The sequence below is a fragment of the Taudactylus pleione genome, unplaced genomic scaffold (genome assembly GCF_031769625.1).
Source record: "Taudactylus pleione unplaced genomic scaffold, aTauple2 ptg000535l, whole genome shotgun sequence".
In the NCBI taxonomy this organism is placed as follows: domain Eukaryota; kingdom Metazoa; phylum Chordata; class Amphibia; order Anura; family Myobatrachidae; genus Taudactylus; species Taudactylus pleione.
Window position 1 is genome coordinate 5,426,551 of NW_028284937.1, and position 19,385 is coordinate 5,445,935.

The following is a 19,385-nucleotide window of genomic DNA, read 5'->3' on the forward strand; positions in this document are numbered from 1 at the left end:
CCGGGCTTGCCCCAGGAAGTACAGCCATGGTAGGGAGGAACAGAGCAGCAGACAGTACAGCAGGGAGAGTGCCTGCAGCCTGTTATGGTAACCACTGGGAGGGTTTTGTTGGTGAGTGTTCAATGTCCACTGGGGTGTATGTGTGTTGGTGAGTGTTCGAAGTTCCACTAGTGGGAATGGTGTGTGTTGTTGTCGAGTGTTTGATGTCCGGTGGGGTGTTGCATATCCCTTACCTGGAGACTGTGCATGCCAATGCTGTCAAATGTATAGTTTGGTAGAGGAAGAATATTGTTTTGAGGCTGTTTATATATGGTATGTGCCTCTTAATTCTTAATAAATTGGATTTTTCGCACTTACTGTTAAATCCATGTCTCCAAGTGCATCTGGGGGAGAATGTAACCATGGGGGTTGTGTTAAGGATGTAGGAGGAATTTTTCACTAAATTAACTTTAAAGTATAAAGCTCCTCCTCTCTCAACCCCATCTTAGTTTTTCAGTTACAAGGCCTCAAAAATAGAGGCTCAAAAAGAAGAACTAATGAAGATGGGAACGCAATGTCCCCCAGTTATTTAACATTGAGGGGTAAATTTACTAAGAATTGTGTTGGTCCGAGATTGCAATCATTGGTGTGTTTGGCCATTTTTTAAAACAAGCAAACTTACTAAAGGCAAACTTGGGTGAGAAATCATGAAACACTGCGAAACAAGTGTGAAAACACAAATAGAAATAATTACACCTTTGGCCTAACTCGCAGGTACTTTCCATAGACAGGAATACAACACGGGAATTTACGATCATGAATATAATCACGGGTGTATTTTAAGCAAACTCTGTCCAAAATACAATTTTTTTTGCACGATTTGGCTGATTCTGATGCATCAGAACGTCAAATCGCGCAAAGTGTCTATGAACGATAAGGATGCCTGTCCTACGTGTCGTTTGTCGTATCCTCAGATCTTACCTACTGTACATGCAGTAAGATCTGGCAATCTCTTTAACGATGCACTGGAAATCGTTAAGGATGCACAATAGGTCATTGGTCAGATTACACAGTTTCATGCACGATATTGTATGTCCAGGAGTGCCAGGGAGTTGCCGGGGAGATCAAGGTAAATCATTGACAACATTGCATTGTTTGCGAGTCGCCTAGTGTGTAGACACCTTAAAAGTGTATTACTCTATACTATAGACAATCACACTCACACAATACTCACCTTGTTCCCGGGGTCCAGTCTCCTTGTCCAGCAGCATCCCGGTTTTTGCCCCCCAAAAAATACTCACTTACCCCTTGGCGCGGGTTGGTCCTCTTGTCCAGTCGAATCCCTGGCCATTAAAACAAAAAAAATGCCATGTCCCGAGCCAATTTTGGACTAAAGATCTGTATATGTGTTTCCACATACAGCTCTTCCCCGGCAAGTGATGGAACCTGCAAGGATTCCTGCACTTGTCGGGCCGCCATCCAATCAGAGGCCATTACTAGAGTAAGCAGCCGCTGATTGGCTGAGTGATCTGGCTGTCAATCAACAGCCAGGCCGCTGATTGGCAAGTCTGTTAGCCAGTCTGTTTCCATATTCTGTTGACGATCATGCAAGCCTGTGCCAATTGCCTGATTCAGCACCTATGTGCTGCACCTGTGACTGCCTGATTTAAACCTGCTCCACAATGCTTTCGGGGCCAGATCATCCTGTTAGAATTACTGTGTCAGTTCCCTGAACCTCTAGCTACCTTTCAATCCTGCTAGATCTGTTCCTTGGATTCCTTGTCTCCCCATGTCACCAGTTTATGGCTCTTGCAGTGCTTTCCAGCATACTCTGCTGTACAGCATTCACCTTTCAGTACTATCCAGAATACTGGATCAGCATTGCTCTACAGCATTCGGCTTCCAGTGCTACCCAGTATACCTGCATTTACCTAGTGTATTTACTAAGTGCATCCTACTGTTGTTCCAGGCTACAAGAAATTTTGTTTTTGTTCCACTTTCCTGCTTACATGAAGTTACTAAGTGCATTCTACTGTTGTTCCATTTTCCTGTTTACCTGCATTTGTCAAGTGCTATCTGTAAAACCTGCATCATCACATGTTTTGGAACATATATAAGCAGTGAGTTATCCATTCATGGACTATTCATGGACTATTTTCCTACAGGATACATTCGGCATCCCGATGCTTACATTACCTGTCACAATCCCGGCACCAGCAACCCGAACGTCAGGATATCGAAAATAGTATCGGGGTTAGAAGGGGGGTTAGGTTTAGGGGTTAGGCACTAGGGGGAGGGTTAGGCTTAGGGTGCAGGAAGGGGGAGGTTAGCTTCAGGCACTATGGAGGGGAGGCCAGCATCGGGATTCTGACCATCGGCATCCCGTACCCAACCCTTTTCCCAGACTGGTTCACTATTGACTTTTGTATCCTGTGTTTGTAGCCTGCTTATAGTATCAGCTTCATTTCTGCATTGTACCTTGTGTATAAGAAATCTCATTGGTTCACATGTACCTTCATAGTGCTATATTGTTCCAACTAAGTATTTGCACAGGGGAATTTCTCAGTGACTTTGACGCTATATATCTTGTATTTGTGTCTGTAGACCATCAAATGTATTCTTCCAATTACCCCAAATGTTCCATAGACTTAACATCTCTGAATGAAGTGACAACTCTCCTGAGACAATTGAGTGGCAACTTAAATAGTCTGCCTTACATTGCTCCACTCCTGCATTAAATACCGCAGACATTGCTGAGACAATGTTTTGCTTATGCTAAAATCTTGAAGGACTCACTCATCACCAGGGCACACTTTGTACCCCTTTAAGATTTAGACTTGTAACAGCTGTAGCAGTGTCTGACTGAATATGTATTGGCAAGCCCTGTATCAGAGATTAAGCCCCTCTCATGACGTTCAAGCGTTATCCAATATATTGATGGGAAGCGGGATTTCAGCTATGGACCAAACTCCTTGCAATTGAAGATTCACGGTACTCTGTCCCCTATCCCTGAACGCTCGCATCTGTTGTAACCACCAACCAATTGAGGATCGAACACAACTTTTTTAAGTTTTGCCTTCTCAACCAACATCTAAAAGAAACCCTTGTATTGTCTGAGAATCCTGATGTTCTCTGCACACACAAAACGGAACAAAAAGAGTCTCAAGGATTAAAATGTTTTGTCTGATTTTTGCATCAGAAAAACAATGGAGTAGAACCCCTGATTTCTTTGCTCCAGAAGAGCTGTAGCAATTTCTACAGAAAAATCTAGGCAGGAAATGTCTTGCAAAAGAGCCACTCTTTAAAAATCATATAGGAAGTGGTGAGAAAAGAGGATGTAATCCTTCCACAATACTTATAACTCCTCTGTCTTAAATAGCCCAAATTTAATTAAAGTAAGTCAAACCTTGCTGGGGGATTCTCTATCGACATTCTGCTTGATTGATGAACTTGGACCTTTATTTGCTGATCAACACTGGTTATATTTCTGTATGAAAGTGTCAACCCGGTTCGAAATTCCCGGAACTTCGACCCAGGAATTTACCAGGGTCGGAGACCTGGGAATTTAGACGCGGGTTGACCCTTTCAGACAGAAGAAATACCCATGTTAATCAGCAAATTACCGGGTAGAAATGTAAGACCCGGTAATTAGCACTTCTGTCAGAAGCGGGGTACAAGCAGGGACCGTCAAAACAACTAGGTACGCAAATGCCGGGTAAAAGCCGTGTTTTTTGCCATTATCTGTCTGAAAGTGGTATAAGTGTGTAGTGCTGAGATCAGGAACTTTCACTGGCAAAAAAATTGAGCAGTTTATTAGATCTATAGCAAAATCCTTCTAGTGTGTCCCCAGCTTAAGCCAGACTTTATCAGCCAACATTAGTGCACAGCCTGGAGGCAAATCTCCTTAGACAAGCTCTAATACAGGGGTTCCCAACCACGATCCTCAAGGCACACTAAAGCTGGCCACACATTAGACCAGGGGTGGGGAACCTTTTTTCTGCAGAGGGACATTTTGATATATATAACATTATTCGTGGGCCTGATGCAGACCATTACTCCCACTTTCAGCACCCATACACACTGCATTACCGTCCTAACACTCCCACTTTCAGCATCCATACACACTGCATTACCGTCCTTACACTCCCACTTTCAGCATCCATACACACTGCATTACCGTCCTAACACTCCCACTTTCAGCATCCATACACACTGCATTACCGTCCTAACACTCCCACTTTCAGCATCCATACACACTGCATTACCGTCCTAACACTCCCACTTTCAGCATCCATACACACTGCATTACCGTCCTAACACTCCCACTTTCAGCATCCATACACACTGCATTACCATCCTGACACTCCCACTTTCAGCATCCATACACTGCATTACCATCCTAACACTCCCACTTTCAGCACCCATACACTGCATTACCATCCTGATACTCCCACTTTCAGCACCCATACACTGCATTACCATCCTGACACTCCCACTTTCAGCATCCATACACACTGCATTACCGTCCTGACACTCCCACTTTCAGCATCCATACACACTGCATTACCGTCCTGACACTCCCACTTTCAGCATCCATACACACTGCATTACCGTCCTGACACTCCCACTTTCAGCATCCATACACACTGCATTACCGTCCTGACACTCCCACTTTCAGCATCCATACACACTGCATTACCGTCCTGACACTCCCACTTTCAGCATCCATACACACTGCATTACCGTCCTGACACTCCCACTTTCAGCATCCATACACACTGCATTACCGTCCTGACACTCCCACTTTCAGCATCCATACACACTGCATTACCGTCCTGACACTCCCACTTTCAGCATCCATACACACTGCATTACCGTCCTGACACTCCCACTTTCAGCATCCATACACACTGCATTACCGTCCTGACACTCCCACTTTCAGCATCCATACACACTGCATTACCGCCCTGACACTCCCACTTTCAGCATCCATACACACTGCATTACCATACTGACACTCCCACTTTCAGCATCTATACACACTGCATTACCATACTGACACTCCCACTTTCAGCACCCATACACACTGCATTACCGTTCTGACACTCCCACTTTCAGAACCCATACACACTGCATTACCGTCCTAACACTCCCACTTTCAGCATCCATACACACTGCATTACCGTCCTGACACTCCCACTTTCAGCATCCATACACACTGCATTACCGTCCTGACACTCCTACTTTCAGCATCCACATGCACTGCATTAGAATTAAGTGTCAGGCTGGCCGAGGGGTCTAAGGCGCTGCGTTCAGTTTGCAGTCTCCTCTGGAGGCGTAGGTTAAAATCCCACTCCTGACAGTGTTCTACATTGGTAGCGCCGATGTTTGCCATGCCCTAACCCGAGGGTTCAATTCCGACCAAGTTCACTAAGATCATACCTCTGGCAAAGATTAGTTCATCAGGAACTAAAACAAGTGGAAGGAGTAAGACACAGTGAGAGAGCACAGCAGCTCCATTAGGCATGAGTCAGCACTGCTAAACTACCACAGGTGGCACTGCTGTGCTTAGACGTTGTGAGGACTCGGTGGAGCTGTTTGAACTAGATTGTCATGATGACTCATGAGTCATTCTCCTGGCATTTAGTTCAGTAGTCCAATTTAGGGATGGCCATTGGAGTAGTCACCATCGATGGCAAAATAGCAAGTAGCCTTCCATGGCTACCAACAATGCAATGGATGCCGATCGATGGTTTCACCAACCGATGGTCATTCCTGTTTTTTGACTGACTGGCCTGTGGGCTTAGAGGGTGCCAGGGGCGGAGCTATGCTCAATGTCCCGATACCTTGTAAACAAAAAACATTTGGTTATGCTTAGACAGCGATGTAGGGGAACCATCTGGTTCTCCCCCATCGATGGCAAAAGCATTTGACAGCCATAAACCATCGATGATTATGAATCATCGTTTGCCATCCCTAGTTCGATGTAAGTCACATGATACATTCCCCATCAGCTCTAACATGCATTCGTCATGATTCAGTACTACTAAACTACCACAGGTGGCAGTGCTGTGCTCAGACATTGTGAGGATACTGTAGAGCTGATAGAACTAGATTGTCATAATGCCTCATGACTAATTTTCCTGGCATATACTGTAGGTCATTAGTTCGTTTAGGCCAGTGGATCATGTAGTTCAAAAGTCACATGACACATTCCCCATCAGCTCAAGGCACAGTGCTGAGTGCTGCCTGCTATATTCTGTAGTTCTGTTTATTCCACAAGAAATATGGTGCGATGTATCAAACCTTCAAGAGATATCAAATGGAAAAGTTGCCCATAGCAACCAATCAGCTTCTGTCATTTTACAGACTGCTAGATAAATGACAGAAGCTGGCATGTACATTCCCTACACTATCAGACCCATTATCTCCATAAATACTTAAAAATAGAAACATTTGATATTTTTGAGAGGACAGCAGAAATGCATTTATAATACTTGTGATTTATGGCAGACTGTGTGCCAGTTAGGCAGCTGGGTATCATAATGTTGTAATAATGATGGACCTATATTTATGTGGAGGCCTGGAGCTGTAATCCCATCCACCCAATTTTTAATCTAGTCCTGGTGTGCATTCAGTGACATTAATGAGTGCAATTGAAAAAAATAAAATTGGGGTAAATGTAAGGTTTTTTTCTAATTATTGTTTTTTTCCAATTACTGTGTTTTAAAAGCAAAAAATGTGACATCACAATATTCTGAATTTGGGTCTTTCTCAAAAATAATTAACATTGCAGAGCTAAACATGCCACCACCAGTTTGTTGTATAAGTGATTGCTTTTTTAAAATATTAAAAGATCAAACATCTTAAACATATCTGATCATTTGAACAAGACTCATCTCATCCAACGAGCTAGTAGTAGAAATCCCTACTGTATGTGTAATAGACTAGGACTGTTTCCAATCACTTCTCTCAGCAGTGTTTCAGAGCCAGTGATGTAATGACCTAAATGAACTACATGAACTTATCTTTTGAACTAATCTTTTGAGTGAAGTACTGTAGATCATAATGAACCGTGACCCGCAGTGCGCTGTTCTCACAGCAGGGTTTCACAGGCTGTGCCCGTGTTAAACCCTGCTATTTACCTGGGTTGGATTGCCGGGTCACTCAACCCGGTGATCCAACCCTCACCCCTTTTACACCAGGCATCTGCCCGGGTTAACCCTGCAAAAACCTGGGTTTTAGCTCCGGTGTAAAAGGGGTATAACATTGCACACTGCACATTACACACAGGCACTTACATTGCACATTACACACAGGCACTTACATTGCACATTACACACAGGCACTTACACTGCACATTACACACAGACACTTATACTGCACATTACACACAGACACTCAGAGCACATTACACACAGACACTTATACTGCACATTACACACAGACACTCAGAGCACATTACACACAGACACTCAGAGCACATTACACACAGACACTCAGAGCACATTACACACAGACACTTATACTGCACATTACACAAAGACACTCAGAGCACATTACACACTGACACCTAGCACTGCACATTACACACAGACACTGCACATTACACACAGACACTCAGAGCACATTACACACAGACACCTAGCACTGTACATTACACACAGACACTGCACATTACACACAGACACTCAGAGCACATTACACACTGACACCTAGCACTGCACATTACACACAGACACTGCACATTACACACAGACACTCAGAGCACATTACACACAGACACTTATACTGCACATTACACACACTTATACTGCACATTACACACGGACACTTACACAGCACATTACACACAGACACTCAGAGCACATTACACACTGACACCTACACACACTCTGACTACAGACGATCTCCCCCCACACCCATGGTATAAAAAGAACTTGCAGGTACCTGTGATGATGTTTGTGGCAGTGCTAAATTAAATTACATGGCATGCCGTCCGGACTTGAGCAGATGAGGAGGAGTGCAGTGAGTGACATCAAAGGCACATTGGAGCTGTCAGGGAGGAGCTGCAGCAGCTCCCCTGTACTGCTCAGCCATCTCCATAGCTACGCGGGAGCTGCCCATTCCGAGCTCACAGACCTCACCGGCTTGATGAGACAGAGACAAAGCACTCTGTCTCACTTTAAAAAACAAGTAATTTTTGTGCGCTGCAGGGATGGATTAGCCTGGCAGGGGGGGGGGGGTTTCTAGGTACTCAGAAACCTCCCCCTGTGTGCTCTGCTGCCAACCCCTGCTCGTGGCCGTAACCCCGACCCCCCCCTCCCCCGCTTGCTGCGGCACATGCACACCAGCCCAGTCGCTTCCGCTGCTAGAATCCAGGCAGAGCGCCTATTCCTAGCTGTGGCAGTGTGGAAAAGCAGAGGAGTAGATCAGTGAGCCGTGGCTGCCAGAAGCAGTGCACCTGGAGCCAGCACCCGGCAGTCTGTCAGCGAGTGACCAGCTGCCAGTGTCTGACTCCAGCCGCCTGCAGCCAGTACCCGCTGATCTATTCGGAGCCCAGAACTCACGCTTCGTCCGAACCACCTTCCCTACGTGGCTCCCGCTGCTCTGAGACAGGAAACAGTAACCACATACACTGACGGCTTCATTCTTATCATGTCCGCTTACTATACAGTGTATTATTATGTGAGCCTAACATAATAATACACTGTAGTAAGCAGACATGATAAGAATGATGGGGAAATGGGGCTCTACACACATTTTCATTTTATACAACACAGACTGGGCATTTACTCTCGTTCGTTCCCTTCTCTCATATTGCGACTGGCTTTTAGGGGCTGTCCTACACTGACACTGACCACCTGTGAGCAGTGTCAGTGTAGTGGGCCAGAAGGAGGGCAGGGTGCCGCACCCTGCTAAAACAGCCTAGCGGGAACGCTACATGTACCTTTCCAGCTCAGCGCTGAAGTCACGCCTCCACCCTCAGCTCTGCCGTCTTTTGAAACTGAAAAAAAAAAGTAGGAGTAAGAGCACTGGGTGTAATATTAATAATGCAGATGAATCTAATTTATAAATTGCCTCTGTACCGAAAACCAAAAAAGTCAGGGCTTATTCTGTTACACTTCGGTTTTAGTGGATCTTCCTTTTGTATTAGAGCCTAACTCAGTGGTGGACACAAGTGGCGTCGGTGCTGCGTCTTTGGCTAGGGTAATGCTGAAGGTGGGGTCTTGTGTAATGTATCTGCGAAGCCCACCTCCAACTTCTCTGATCTGCTGCCTGCATCCAAAGATGCAGCATCGGATCACCATTGGCAACATCGCGGCTAAAATCAGACATATGAGCAACCCATAGCTTGCTCAGAATGTCCACTGCAAGTAAGGTGCCGAAGCCAGTGATGCAGCAACGCAGCACACTGTTGCTTCCCCTAAATGACCGCAGCCTGTCAATCAAGTTGCGGTTTCCCCCACACTACGACCGGAGATGCAGCAGCATCACTGCAATGAGGCTCTGGCCGAATTTGCCCAACGTCTGAGGCAGGATCAGCGTACCTACTCAGGACCAGATTAACAATGGGGCGGATGGTGCTACATAAAAATAGGCCCATTGTCATGACAACACGATATTGACTGGCCATATACTCTCCACACGCTCAGCCATAAATATTAAGTAGTAAAATTGTATATACAAAATGAAGCAATTTTTTCTTTTACATATTTAGGGAGACATTGGGGCTGAGAGTATAGCGGTGTACATGCCCACATGGCACTGGCCACACCCACACAGCACTGGTCACACCTCCTCTGCTTCTCATAATAGGCCCTTGTTCATTTTCAGCTCCAGGCCCATGTGGCCCTCAATCCGGCCCTGTACCTACTGATTGTGCATTTATCAGGAACCATTTGTTACATATGCATCTGATTTAAGTTGTCATGGGACAATCATGATGGTTTAGGCAGGCCCGCTGAGAGCCGTGGCGGGCCTGGGTAATAGGGGGGCGTGTCCTAATCACGGGAGGTGTGGCCACGCCCCCTTACCAAGAATAAAAAAGATGTGCGCGGCGCTGCGCGCTAGGGAGGAGGGCGCTCTGGGCCCCCTCAGCCCTGCTCAAAGCCAGGGGGGGGCGCGATCAGTGTGATCGTTCCCCCCACAGGCATAGGAGATTGCTGTGGCTGCTGCTCAGCAGCCACGAGCAGTCTCCACTGCAGCTCAGCACACGCTGTGTGCTGGGCTGCTGTGAGGGAGGTGAAGCCGTGCCTGACCCGGGCCCCCGCCGGGCCCCTCAGGAAGCCCGGGCTCCGGTAATTTGTAGCCGCTCCCCCCCCGCTCGGCTCCCCTGGGTTTAGGGGCATGAATTTAAGTTAGGATATGCAGTACTTCTAATCAGACTTCCTAATTATAATGACTGTAATTGTAAAATATGGAGTGACTGTAAATCAGTACATTGTACAGTATGTTTACTACACATGCAATGACAGTACAAGCCATGAAGCATTAAAGTATTCCAGATTTCCAGATAATAAAATCATAGTTAGATATTTTTCATTTTGGTATTGTCACATTTTCGGATGATACTATTCCATTGTTTTATATGAATCTCAGCACAAAATTTAATTGCAGATCCCAGAGGACCGACAATCGCAGCATGTTGGGAAGAGGATTCAGAACATCAGAGAGTGATCATCATAAATTGCACAGCGCCTGATCCTCCTGAGGACCTTACAATCCAAAAATTCTATCTGCATTCAAATGGAGTAGAAATTCGTATAACAGATGTCCCTGCTAAAGATGGCTCACTCCGTGCGCAGTTCAGACGTCCCCATGGTGAAAACTTCAGATGCTCTTATGTGCTGCAAGTAAAGGAACCACAAATACATTATATAGACTCACCTCTCAGCAATATTGCACAACCCAAACTATGCGACGGTAAGTAAATCACAAATGTGTAACTTGATATTATCATATTATTTATATATAATATTACAAAGAAAACAACAATATTACCCATCAATACTATTCTAGACTCTAGGGGGTAAATTTACTAAAGCGAGTTTTAAAAGTGATGTTGCCCATATCAACCAAACAGATTCTACTTAACATTTAACTAGCACCTTCTAGAACAGTGATTCCTAACCTTGGTCCTCAAGGCATACTATTGGTGCATACACACGATCAGATTTTTCCTTCAGATATGAACGATAACGATTTAAAAATCGTTCAGTCGTTCATATCTGAAGGAAAATCGTTCATATCTGACATGCCTGAACGATGGACGATCAACGATGCGCGTTCCCGTTTGTCAGATAACGATATCTGACATCTGATGGGTTTGCAGTCAGACTTGGACGATTCCATTCATTTTAATGCAGTCAAAAATCGTTCAATCGTTCAAATCGTTCAAAACTTTGGTCAAATCGTTCAAATCGTTCACATCGTTTAGTCGTTCAGTCGTTCATCTGACAAATCTGACAAATCTGACCGTGTGTACGCTCCATAAGCATGGTTAGTTAAGTCAAAATAACTGAGGCACTAATTAAGTCAGCTGTGCTTAAGTATGGTTATCCTTAAAACCTGGACTGTTAGTGTGCCTTGAGGACCATGGTTGGGAACCCCTGTTCTAGAATATAATAGCTAAAATCTAATTGGTTGCTATGGGCAACATCACTTTTAAAACTCACTTCTAAAAACTCTCACTTTAGTAAAGTTAGTCCTAGAACTCCAGCTAGTCCTTTCAAAGTGCAAAAATAACATTATTAAAAATTGTAAAAAAAAATGGGGAAAACCAGGGGTGTAGCTTGGTGCTTTGCTCAAACCAAATGAAAAAATACAGATGGGAAACTCTCTACCGTTAATCTAGATAACCAGCTCGGTAACATTTCCAAAACTGTATGCTATCAGGGAAGCACATCTGTGATACAATATTATCCTGTAATATACTCAGCGAATAACAGGTGTATACTAGACATGTGCTAATTCTGTTGCAAAACCATCTGTGAATAATGAGTACAGATTGGCTTGTTAGGAAGGTTTGAAAGACATGGATACTATGGCCTGTATTCAATTTGGTGCGAAAAGTCAGAGTCCAGACTTTTCGCCGTCATCGGAGGTTTTGTCGGCGAAAAAGTATCGCACGCGTCCCTGCATATCCCCATATTCAATTGCAAATGTGCAAAAACGGGACCCAGCAAATTGGAAATCGGCGAAAAGTTCTGGCAGTTTTGGGGAAATCAGCCTGACACCCCCTAAAGATGCTCTGACATGGGGGATCACTATGGGTACCCCCAAATAGCCCTGCTAAAGGTATTTGGGGTTTTTAAATGGTCTCAATAGGCGCTATTTTGTGTCATTGAGCAAGTGATGAAAAATACATTTTTGCAATTTTTTGGGGGGGAAATAAGTATTCCCATCAAATTTGGGGTACATGAAAATGGGTGAAAGCATAGTTCAAAGTCACTAAAATAAAGCTTTAGAGTGCCCAAAAAACGCACCTTCAGCAAGTACCTGCAATAAGAATAAAAACATCCCCCATACTTCCAGACCCCCCCCCCCCAGAGGCCATTCCACTAGTTTTTGAATTTGTACCCCAACTTTTTTTTTTCTCTCATTTTTTCTAAGTAATTTTTTTGGCTGTCCGTTGTATAATTTTTGTTGTTCTTTTACGCAATTAGCGTCAAGGGGGGTGTAAAAAGGGTTTAGGGTGGTCCCCGCAAGTTTGCACCCCAAAACCCCGATTTTGAATTAACTTTTTTCCGCCGGGCATCCATTGGCGATACTTTTCCACTGGTCACAATGCGCAAACTTTTTGCACTGGCAAAAAGTCTGGGAAATTGAATGCGGGGATAAATGAAATTGGCGAAAATGACGTCATCGGCGAAAAAGTTTCCCCGAAAATGGCTTTTTGCTCCAAATTGAATACGGCCCTATGTTGCATATGTGTTTGTAGAAGAAGGGGTGTAGAAAAAGGTCAGTGTCCTTATATGGTAATTCGTTCATTCCTATTATTTGGCTGTGAGCTTAAGCAGTGATTGTGCAGATAAGGGGATTTTCAAGTGGGACACTGGGCCTGATTCAGAGCTGCTCGTAAGCGGCCGCTCGCTCGCTCTGAGCGATGTTCGCACATCTGCGCATGCGTATGGGTCGTAATGCGCATGCGCCAACCAGTCATTGCGGTCAGAAATCGTGCGCTCGCAAAACAGCGAGGGCCTGCTAATTTGAGTGACAGAATGAGGCGTTTGTGGGTGGTAACAGGGGAAGGTGCTTGAAAACGGGGGGGGGGGAGATCCGAACGCAGGCGTGCCAAATGGTCAAAACGGGCGTTTAATGGGTGTGAATAATTAACAAAGCAGCGTCATCGACCACGTCACTTGGTTGTCTTTTAGCCTGAACTGCTCGCAGTGATTGCGGGAAGTAAAACCTACCACAAGCACTGCGAGCAGTTCAGACGCCTTTCGATGTACTCGATTAATCTAATAAATAGCGGAGATGACGTATGATGCGAACGGCCAGGGGGCGTCTTTACAAAATAGCGAGCGCATGTTTTGTTTGCTCGCTCAGACATAGAGGCATCAACAGACCGCAATGAGCGAGCGCTCAATTTAAATAGCCGGCCTCTTTTTCTGAACGACCGTTCGCAAATAGCGTCAGGCTCTGAATCAGGCCCACTGTCTTATGAAGGAAGGTACAGTAGATATTTGCTTTTGCTCTTGGTACAAGACACATTCACTATGCTATAAATAATGTTGCAGGGCACAATAATGTTTACCCCCAATGAGAGCGTATTGGTGAGAGAGAGTAAAGAAGAGGTGCCTGTTGGGAGTAACAATAGTCCAAATTAGTTCCTGTGTTCTCCTGGTGGAGCTGGCTTGGGAGTTCAGTCCACATCTGAACCAAGGGCCGTCTCGTCTACACGTGTTTCACCGCCGTGGCTTGTTCACAATCAACCACATGTTGTTGTGTCCTCTGCAGGGGTGTTTCTAGAGAGGAGGGAGCCCGTGTGCAGTCTCCGACACGAGCCCCCTCCTCTCCGCCCGGTGGCCGGCAGCGCACTGAGCTGTGCGTAGCCAGCGCCGGTCATAGAGTCTATAGTGTTTGCACAGATCACCGGGAAAATGGCCGCAGTGGCCATTTTCCCTGTACTGTGCATGCGCAAACGACGCGAAAATAGCTGCTGCTGGCATTTTCCAGTCATTTTACAGCGCCGGACCCCCACGCCGAGTGGGACTCCAGAGAGGTAAGTAATATTATGGGTGTAGGGTGTGCGGTGCGGGGCCCCCCTGGACCCAGGGGCCCTTGTTCCCCGCACACCCTGCATCCATTATAGATACGCCCTGGTCCTCTGAATGGTTTCTGAATCTTGGTTCTGTCAGAACTAATGAAGGGAAATTGGGGTGTGTCTGTCCCGTTTTCTGGGAGTGGCAAGGCCCGGGACTGCGTCAACTGACAGTGTCCTGGCTCGCAAGCCGGCCAGCTTGATTAAGCTGACGTTTACTTTGCTGGCTGGCGGCCCGGCGCCGTCCATCATTGCGACCATCGACCACTGCAGTGCTGGGATCGCAAATGCAGCAGGGAGTGTCATACACCTCCTGCTGCATTTGCTGCATTTGCATTTTAGCAAGGACAGAATTGCAAAGATGTCCAATGTTGAATCACCTCCATAGTTTGTATAAATACATCAGATTAGCCATAGCTGTCAACAGCTTTCACTGCCGATAAACTTTATATTTTATTGAGGACAGACACAAACAGGAATCTGAAGGTGAAACCATCCATTATATACAGTTACCAACTCTTTTCTCCTCACTACCTAACCCCTTGGTGGTCAGTTGTCACAATCATATTTTTCTTCAATGCTGAAGCCACAGTGACTAAGTGCATTTAGGTCTCCAGAAAAATGTCCGCCAGTCAGTAATAGAGGGACAGCACACTATAGTGTTAAGTTCACCTGCAACTGCCAACTTATTATTGCCCTCAGCAAAATGAATAAACCTGGAGTTCTAATATGCCAAAAGCAGGTCCATTACTGACATAGGGTCTGATTCAAAGATGGACGGATTGTAGAGCCACACACAAGCGTCTGTGCAATTCTGTCCATCTTAATGCAAATGCAGAAGGAGCAAGGCGGTGTCAGACACCAATGGTCGTGATGCAGACCCTGGCCTCGTCCCTCCCTGAAAACAGTGGCAACACGTCCACGTTTCCGGGAACGGTCCCCAGCCACTTGTTCTACGGTATGTGTGTGTGTCTGTGTGTCCCCTGTGTGTTTGTGACATATGACAGATGGGGACATAGAGACATTATATTAGATGCTTTTTAACAATATTAAGTAGAGTAAACACTTTAAGTTCTATCACTTTGTATAAGATTTTTTTTTATAATGTAAAAAAGCATAGATACTTTTCCTAAACTGCCCTTTTTCTTCATAATATTTGTTACAAAATTATATACATTTTACTTTAAAGGTTCTGTCCAGTCAGTAACTAACGCTTCTGAGCAAAGCAAGTAAAAAAAAATGTTAACCTAATATATGTCATCAATTTTCGTATTATTGTAAACATAAAAATAACGTATAGCTGAAGTAAGCATGACGGCCTATAAACCTTAAGGCTGGGACAGGTTGTGTGTAAAATGTCATCACTTTGATTCCCATTTTGAGAGTGCGGTGTGGTGTCAGTTTGTTAAGCCTATAGCTGTGTGTAGGCAGAGATTGGGGGCGGAATGCATGACGCATCCTGCTACTCATCACATGCATGTTGGCGTTAATAATAACGGTATGTATTGAGAAAAAAACAAAGGACAGCTCTCTTGGTAAGAGCTGTCCTTTGTGAGCGAGGAACTTCCGGATCTATGACCCAGAAGTGGCTCTGGCTTCCCTCTGCGTATATGCAGAAGGACGCGCGCACTAGGAGAGATGGAAGGGATCTGATTGGATCCCTCCCGGGGGGCTTTGAGAATAGAAGCCCAAAGGATTCTATTGGGCAACACCATCTAAAGAAGGCATTGCATCCTGCATCCAAGCCCTGGAATATGAGAAATGCGGTCAAACCTCCGAAATCTGCTTTTTCTGGGGTTTGACTGCATTTCTGACATTGCTGCCTCCTGCCCTGGGTAAGTCTTCAAGTTTATAGTGGGTGATTAGCTTGTGCTTTACCAATCATTTCCTGAATTTCCATCCCTCCTTCCAATTTTTTTGGTATATAATTTTGTGGCTTTTTTCATGATTGTTGACGGGAAAGAACGGCAGTGTAGGTCTGGGTCCGGCCCACCCCCCCCTCCCTCTTAAATCACAGCAGCCACAGCAGTCTCCTATCTATGCCTATGGGAGGGAGCGATCAATATGATCGACCCTCCTGGCTTTGCGCCGGGCTGAGGGGCTCACAGCACCCCCTTCCCCAGCATGCACGCTGCAAAGATCTTTTTTTGTAAATAATAAGGGGGGCATGGTCAGGCCTCCCGTGATTAGGCCACGCCCCCTTCGCCCAGGCCTGGACGGCCTCTCTACGCACATACAGCGGCTGACAGTGAGTAGTACGCACAGTGGCTGTAGGTGCGGGCAGCCGCAGATGCCAAATTTACAATCTTATGCTGATGTGAGATTCAGTTCAGCTAATGCAGGGGTCTGGATGCACGTCGGCCGCTGCAATAGTCATCAGTAGTGGCACTTGCACCAGTCTCATGCTAAGTGCAAGAGATCCATCCGAAACAGGGCGGTTCTGTGTGATCACATTGTCGCCATCCAGTTCCCCCTCCAAAATGACAATTACATGGAAAAACAGATCCGGCAACGTTCTGTCTGAGGACGGACATGTGCAAAGATGCATAAATCTGCTTCTGCCCATGTGCTATATGTAAAAACCAGCGCCCCACTCACTGCCAGTCCCACAATCGGCATCACTGATGTGACAATCAGTCAGCAATGCTGATTGCAGGTGCAGAGCTTCGGGTGCCTGTAATCATTGTCTCGGCATACACAGACTGGCAGCAGGTCCCCGGTGAGCCTGTTCGGTTGGTCGCATAACAGTAAAAATTCTATAAAACAAATATAAATCGTCCCCTTGTAGACACAAGACAATATGTGAGGATTGTCCTAGTCAGTAAAATATTGTGTGTGAAACTAAAAAGTTCCCTGTAGTATAAACACATTTTTAAAGAAAACCGATATATTCTATGTAATTTTTGTAAACTAATTTCTGTCTTGTTTCCATTATCCACAGATGTTCTGAGTGGTATAAAGACAATAGATTATACAAGAGGAAACACCATCCGTATTATTATAGCTGGGGCTCTGCTTGTTGTAATCATCATAATTCTTTCTGAACATTGTCAGAGCCAGAAGCTGAAATAATAAGACATACATACACTAAGAGATATTATAAATGTTGTTATAATTGCATAGTTCAAATGTATTTATTCTTGCAAGGTATCCTCAAATGATTACAGTATTATTAATAGCTGACTGCAAGAAATAAATGACTTTAAAATGCTAAATACACTTTGGTTGTATCTTGTTTTTGTTGGAATTTGTGTGCGGTGGTAGGACTGAGGGTAGGTACACACCATCGGATGCCCTGAGTCAACAAACAGCAACTTACCTACACCTTTCCTTTTTTTCTTCATTTGGCACAAGTTGCCGTCACGGCTAGGATGCACCACGACGAATAGCAATTAGATAGATCCCAAATCTTTTTTTCCTGCAAAAGTGTTCATATAAAGTATCAGATTAAAGTAGCAAATTTTAAGAAGAATCACAAGGCGTGGATAATACACAGATTCAAAGGCATGGCACATTTGGTGACACAACTCGATTTTAGGAAAGGTGTATGTGGACACATCTGTACTTTTATTATCTGCTCTCCGGGAGATGCCTTGACGGCAGACACAGGGAGCAACTTTGGAGGGCAGGGCCGGGTTGCTATGCCATTAGGCCCCATCATGGCAAACTGCTGCGAATTGCGGGAGCTGGAGGTGAGGGCAGTGCTAAATGATGCAGTTTTCCGTCATTTAGCCCCACCCCTCCATACCACTGGCGTCACTGGGGAGTGCGGACCACACCTGGGTGTCACCAGCCGAGGGGTGACACCAAAGGGCCGGCTCACCCTTAGTTACAGGAGCTGGGTGCTGCATTACATGCAGTATTCGGCTCTTGACACAGTGAGGGAGCCGGCACTTCACACAGGCCGATCCCTCCGGCACCCCTGGTGTCACAAGAAGCGGGGGTTCAGCCCGTGAGGCCACGCCACTCCCATGAGGCCACACCACCTCCATGATGCCACGCCTCCTTATTTGCTGCTGCCCCACAGCGGGTGAAAAGAGAGGTAGGGACGCCACTGCTCCATACGGACAATTATGCCGTGATTCACGGCTATTCTCTCCCAATACTGCCCACTTCACCAGGAAGTGGGCGGGATGCGGGAGATCCGGATACTCTTCCAGAGGTTGCGGGGGACTCCCTGAAAATTCAGGAGGCGCCTCAGTGCCATTCGTCACAGGGGGTGACTCCTATTGACCTCATGGCGGCGCAATGGCTTGATTGCGGTTTTGTCCATTGCTTCACAATGCTGAGATTTCCAGCACTGTAAGGCAGGGTGCAGGGATAAAATAACACAATTCAGCATTATTCGCAACATGACCCCCTCTGAGACACCTACTTTCACCAGGTAAGTGTGTAATTGTGTGACATTCTGTAAGTATGACTATGTGCAGTAGTGCTCTCAGACTTCAACAGTTTATAGGTGTTACATGTGCAAAATAGACACTATGGTCTCTCTAGCAGTGCATTAGGAATGCCTGGCATTTGTGGGTGGCCCTACTGACATCACGAGTGATGTCAGTAGTGGACTTCTTGCTTTCTAAGAGCAGGAAGTCCACGGGCTTGCGAGAGCTGAGACCCCACCACAAGGTGGTCCTCGCAAGCCCAATGGTCGCGACCATCGCCAGGCCACTCGCAAAAGCTGTGGGTGGTCACCCACAGCTTAGCGAGCGGACTGGAGGCCGGAAAAATAAAATCCCCGCCCTGATTCAGAGCTAGTGCTCGCAAACAGCGAGTGGCTCTCAATCAGGCCCAAAGTCCAATAAATGGGAAAAGACATTGAGGTAATTTATAAAGTGCAAAATGTCCTCTGCACACTGAAAATTCAGCTTTGGTACTGTACATCTGTTGTAGATGCAAGATGGAAGAATGTGCCGAGAAAAACACAATCGTTTGATTTACGTAAAGATACAGCTCTAAAAAAGTTGGACATTGATGTGACATGTAGGGGCATATTTATTATTAATGGTGGTCTTCCCGATATCAGAGATTCCTCATTGTCATAGAGATTATTATTATCCTTTATTTTTTATGGCACCACAAGGGTTCCTCAGCGACTAACAAAGTACACAAACTACGGATCAAAACAAGAAAACAGTGA

At 45.5% G+C, this 19,385-nt stretch overlaps 1 protein-coding gene across 1 annotated transcript in view; it reads left to right on the forward strand.

Moving 5' to 3' along the window:
* LOC148501067 (osteoclast-associated immunoglobulin-like receptor) overlaps window positions 1-17,387 on the forward strand; it is a 49,435-nt gene extending 32,048 nt beyond the window's left edge. The window contains exons 4-5 of the mRNA XM_088450989.1: window positions 10,600-10,905; window positions 17,190-17,387. Coding sequence (XP_088307115.1) covers window positions 10,600-10,905; window positions 17,190-17,320 — 437 coding nt within the window. The 3' untranslated portion in view covers window positions 17,321-17,387. The remainder of the gene's footprint in view (window positions 1-10,599; window positions 10,906-17,189) is intronic.
* The last annotated feature ends 1,998 nt before the right edge of the window (window positions 17,388-19,385 follow it).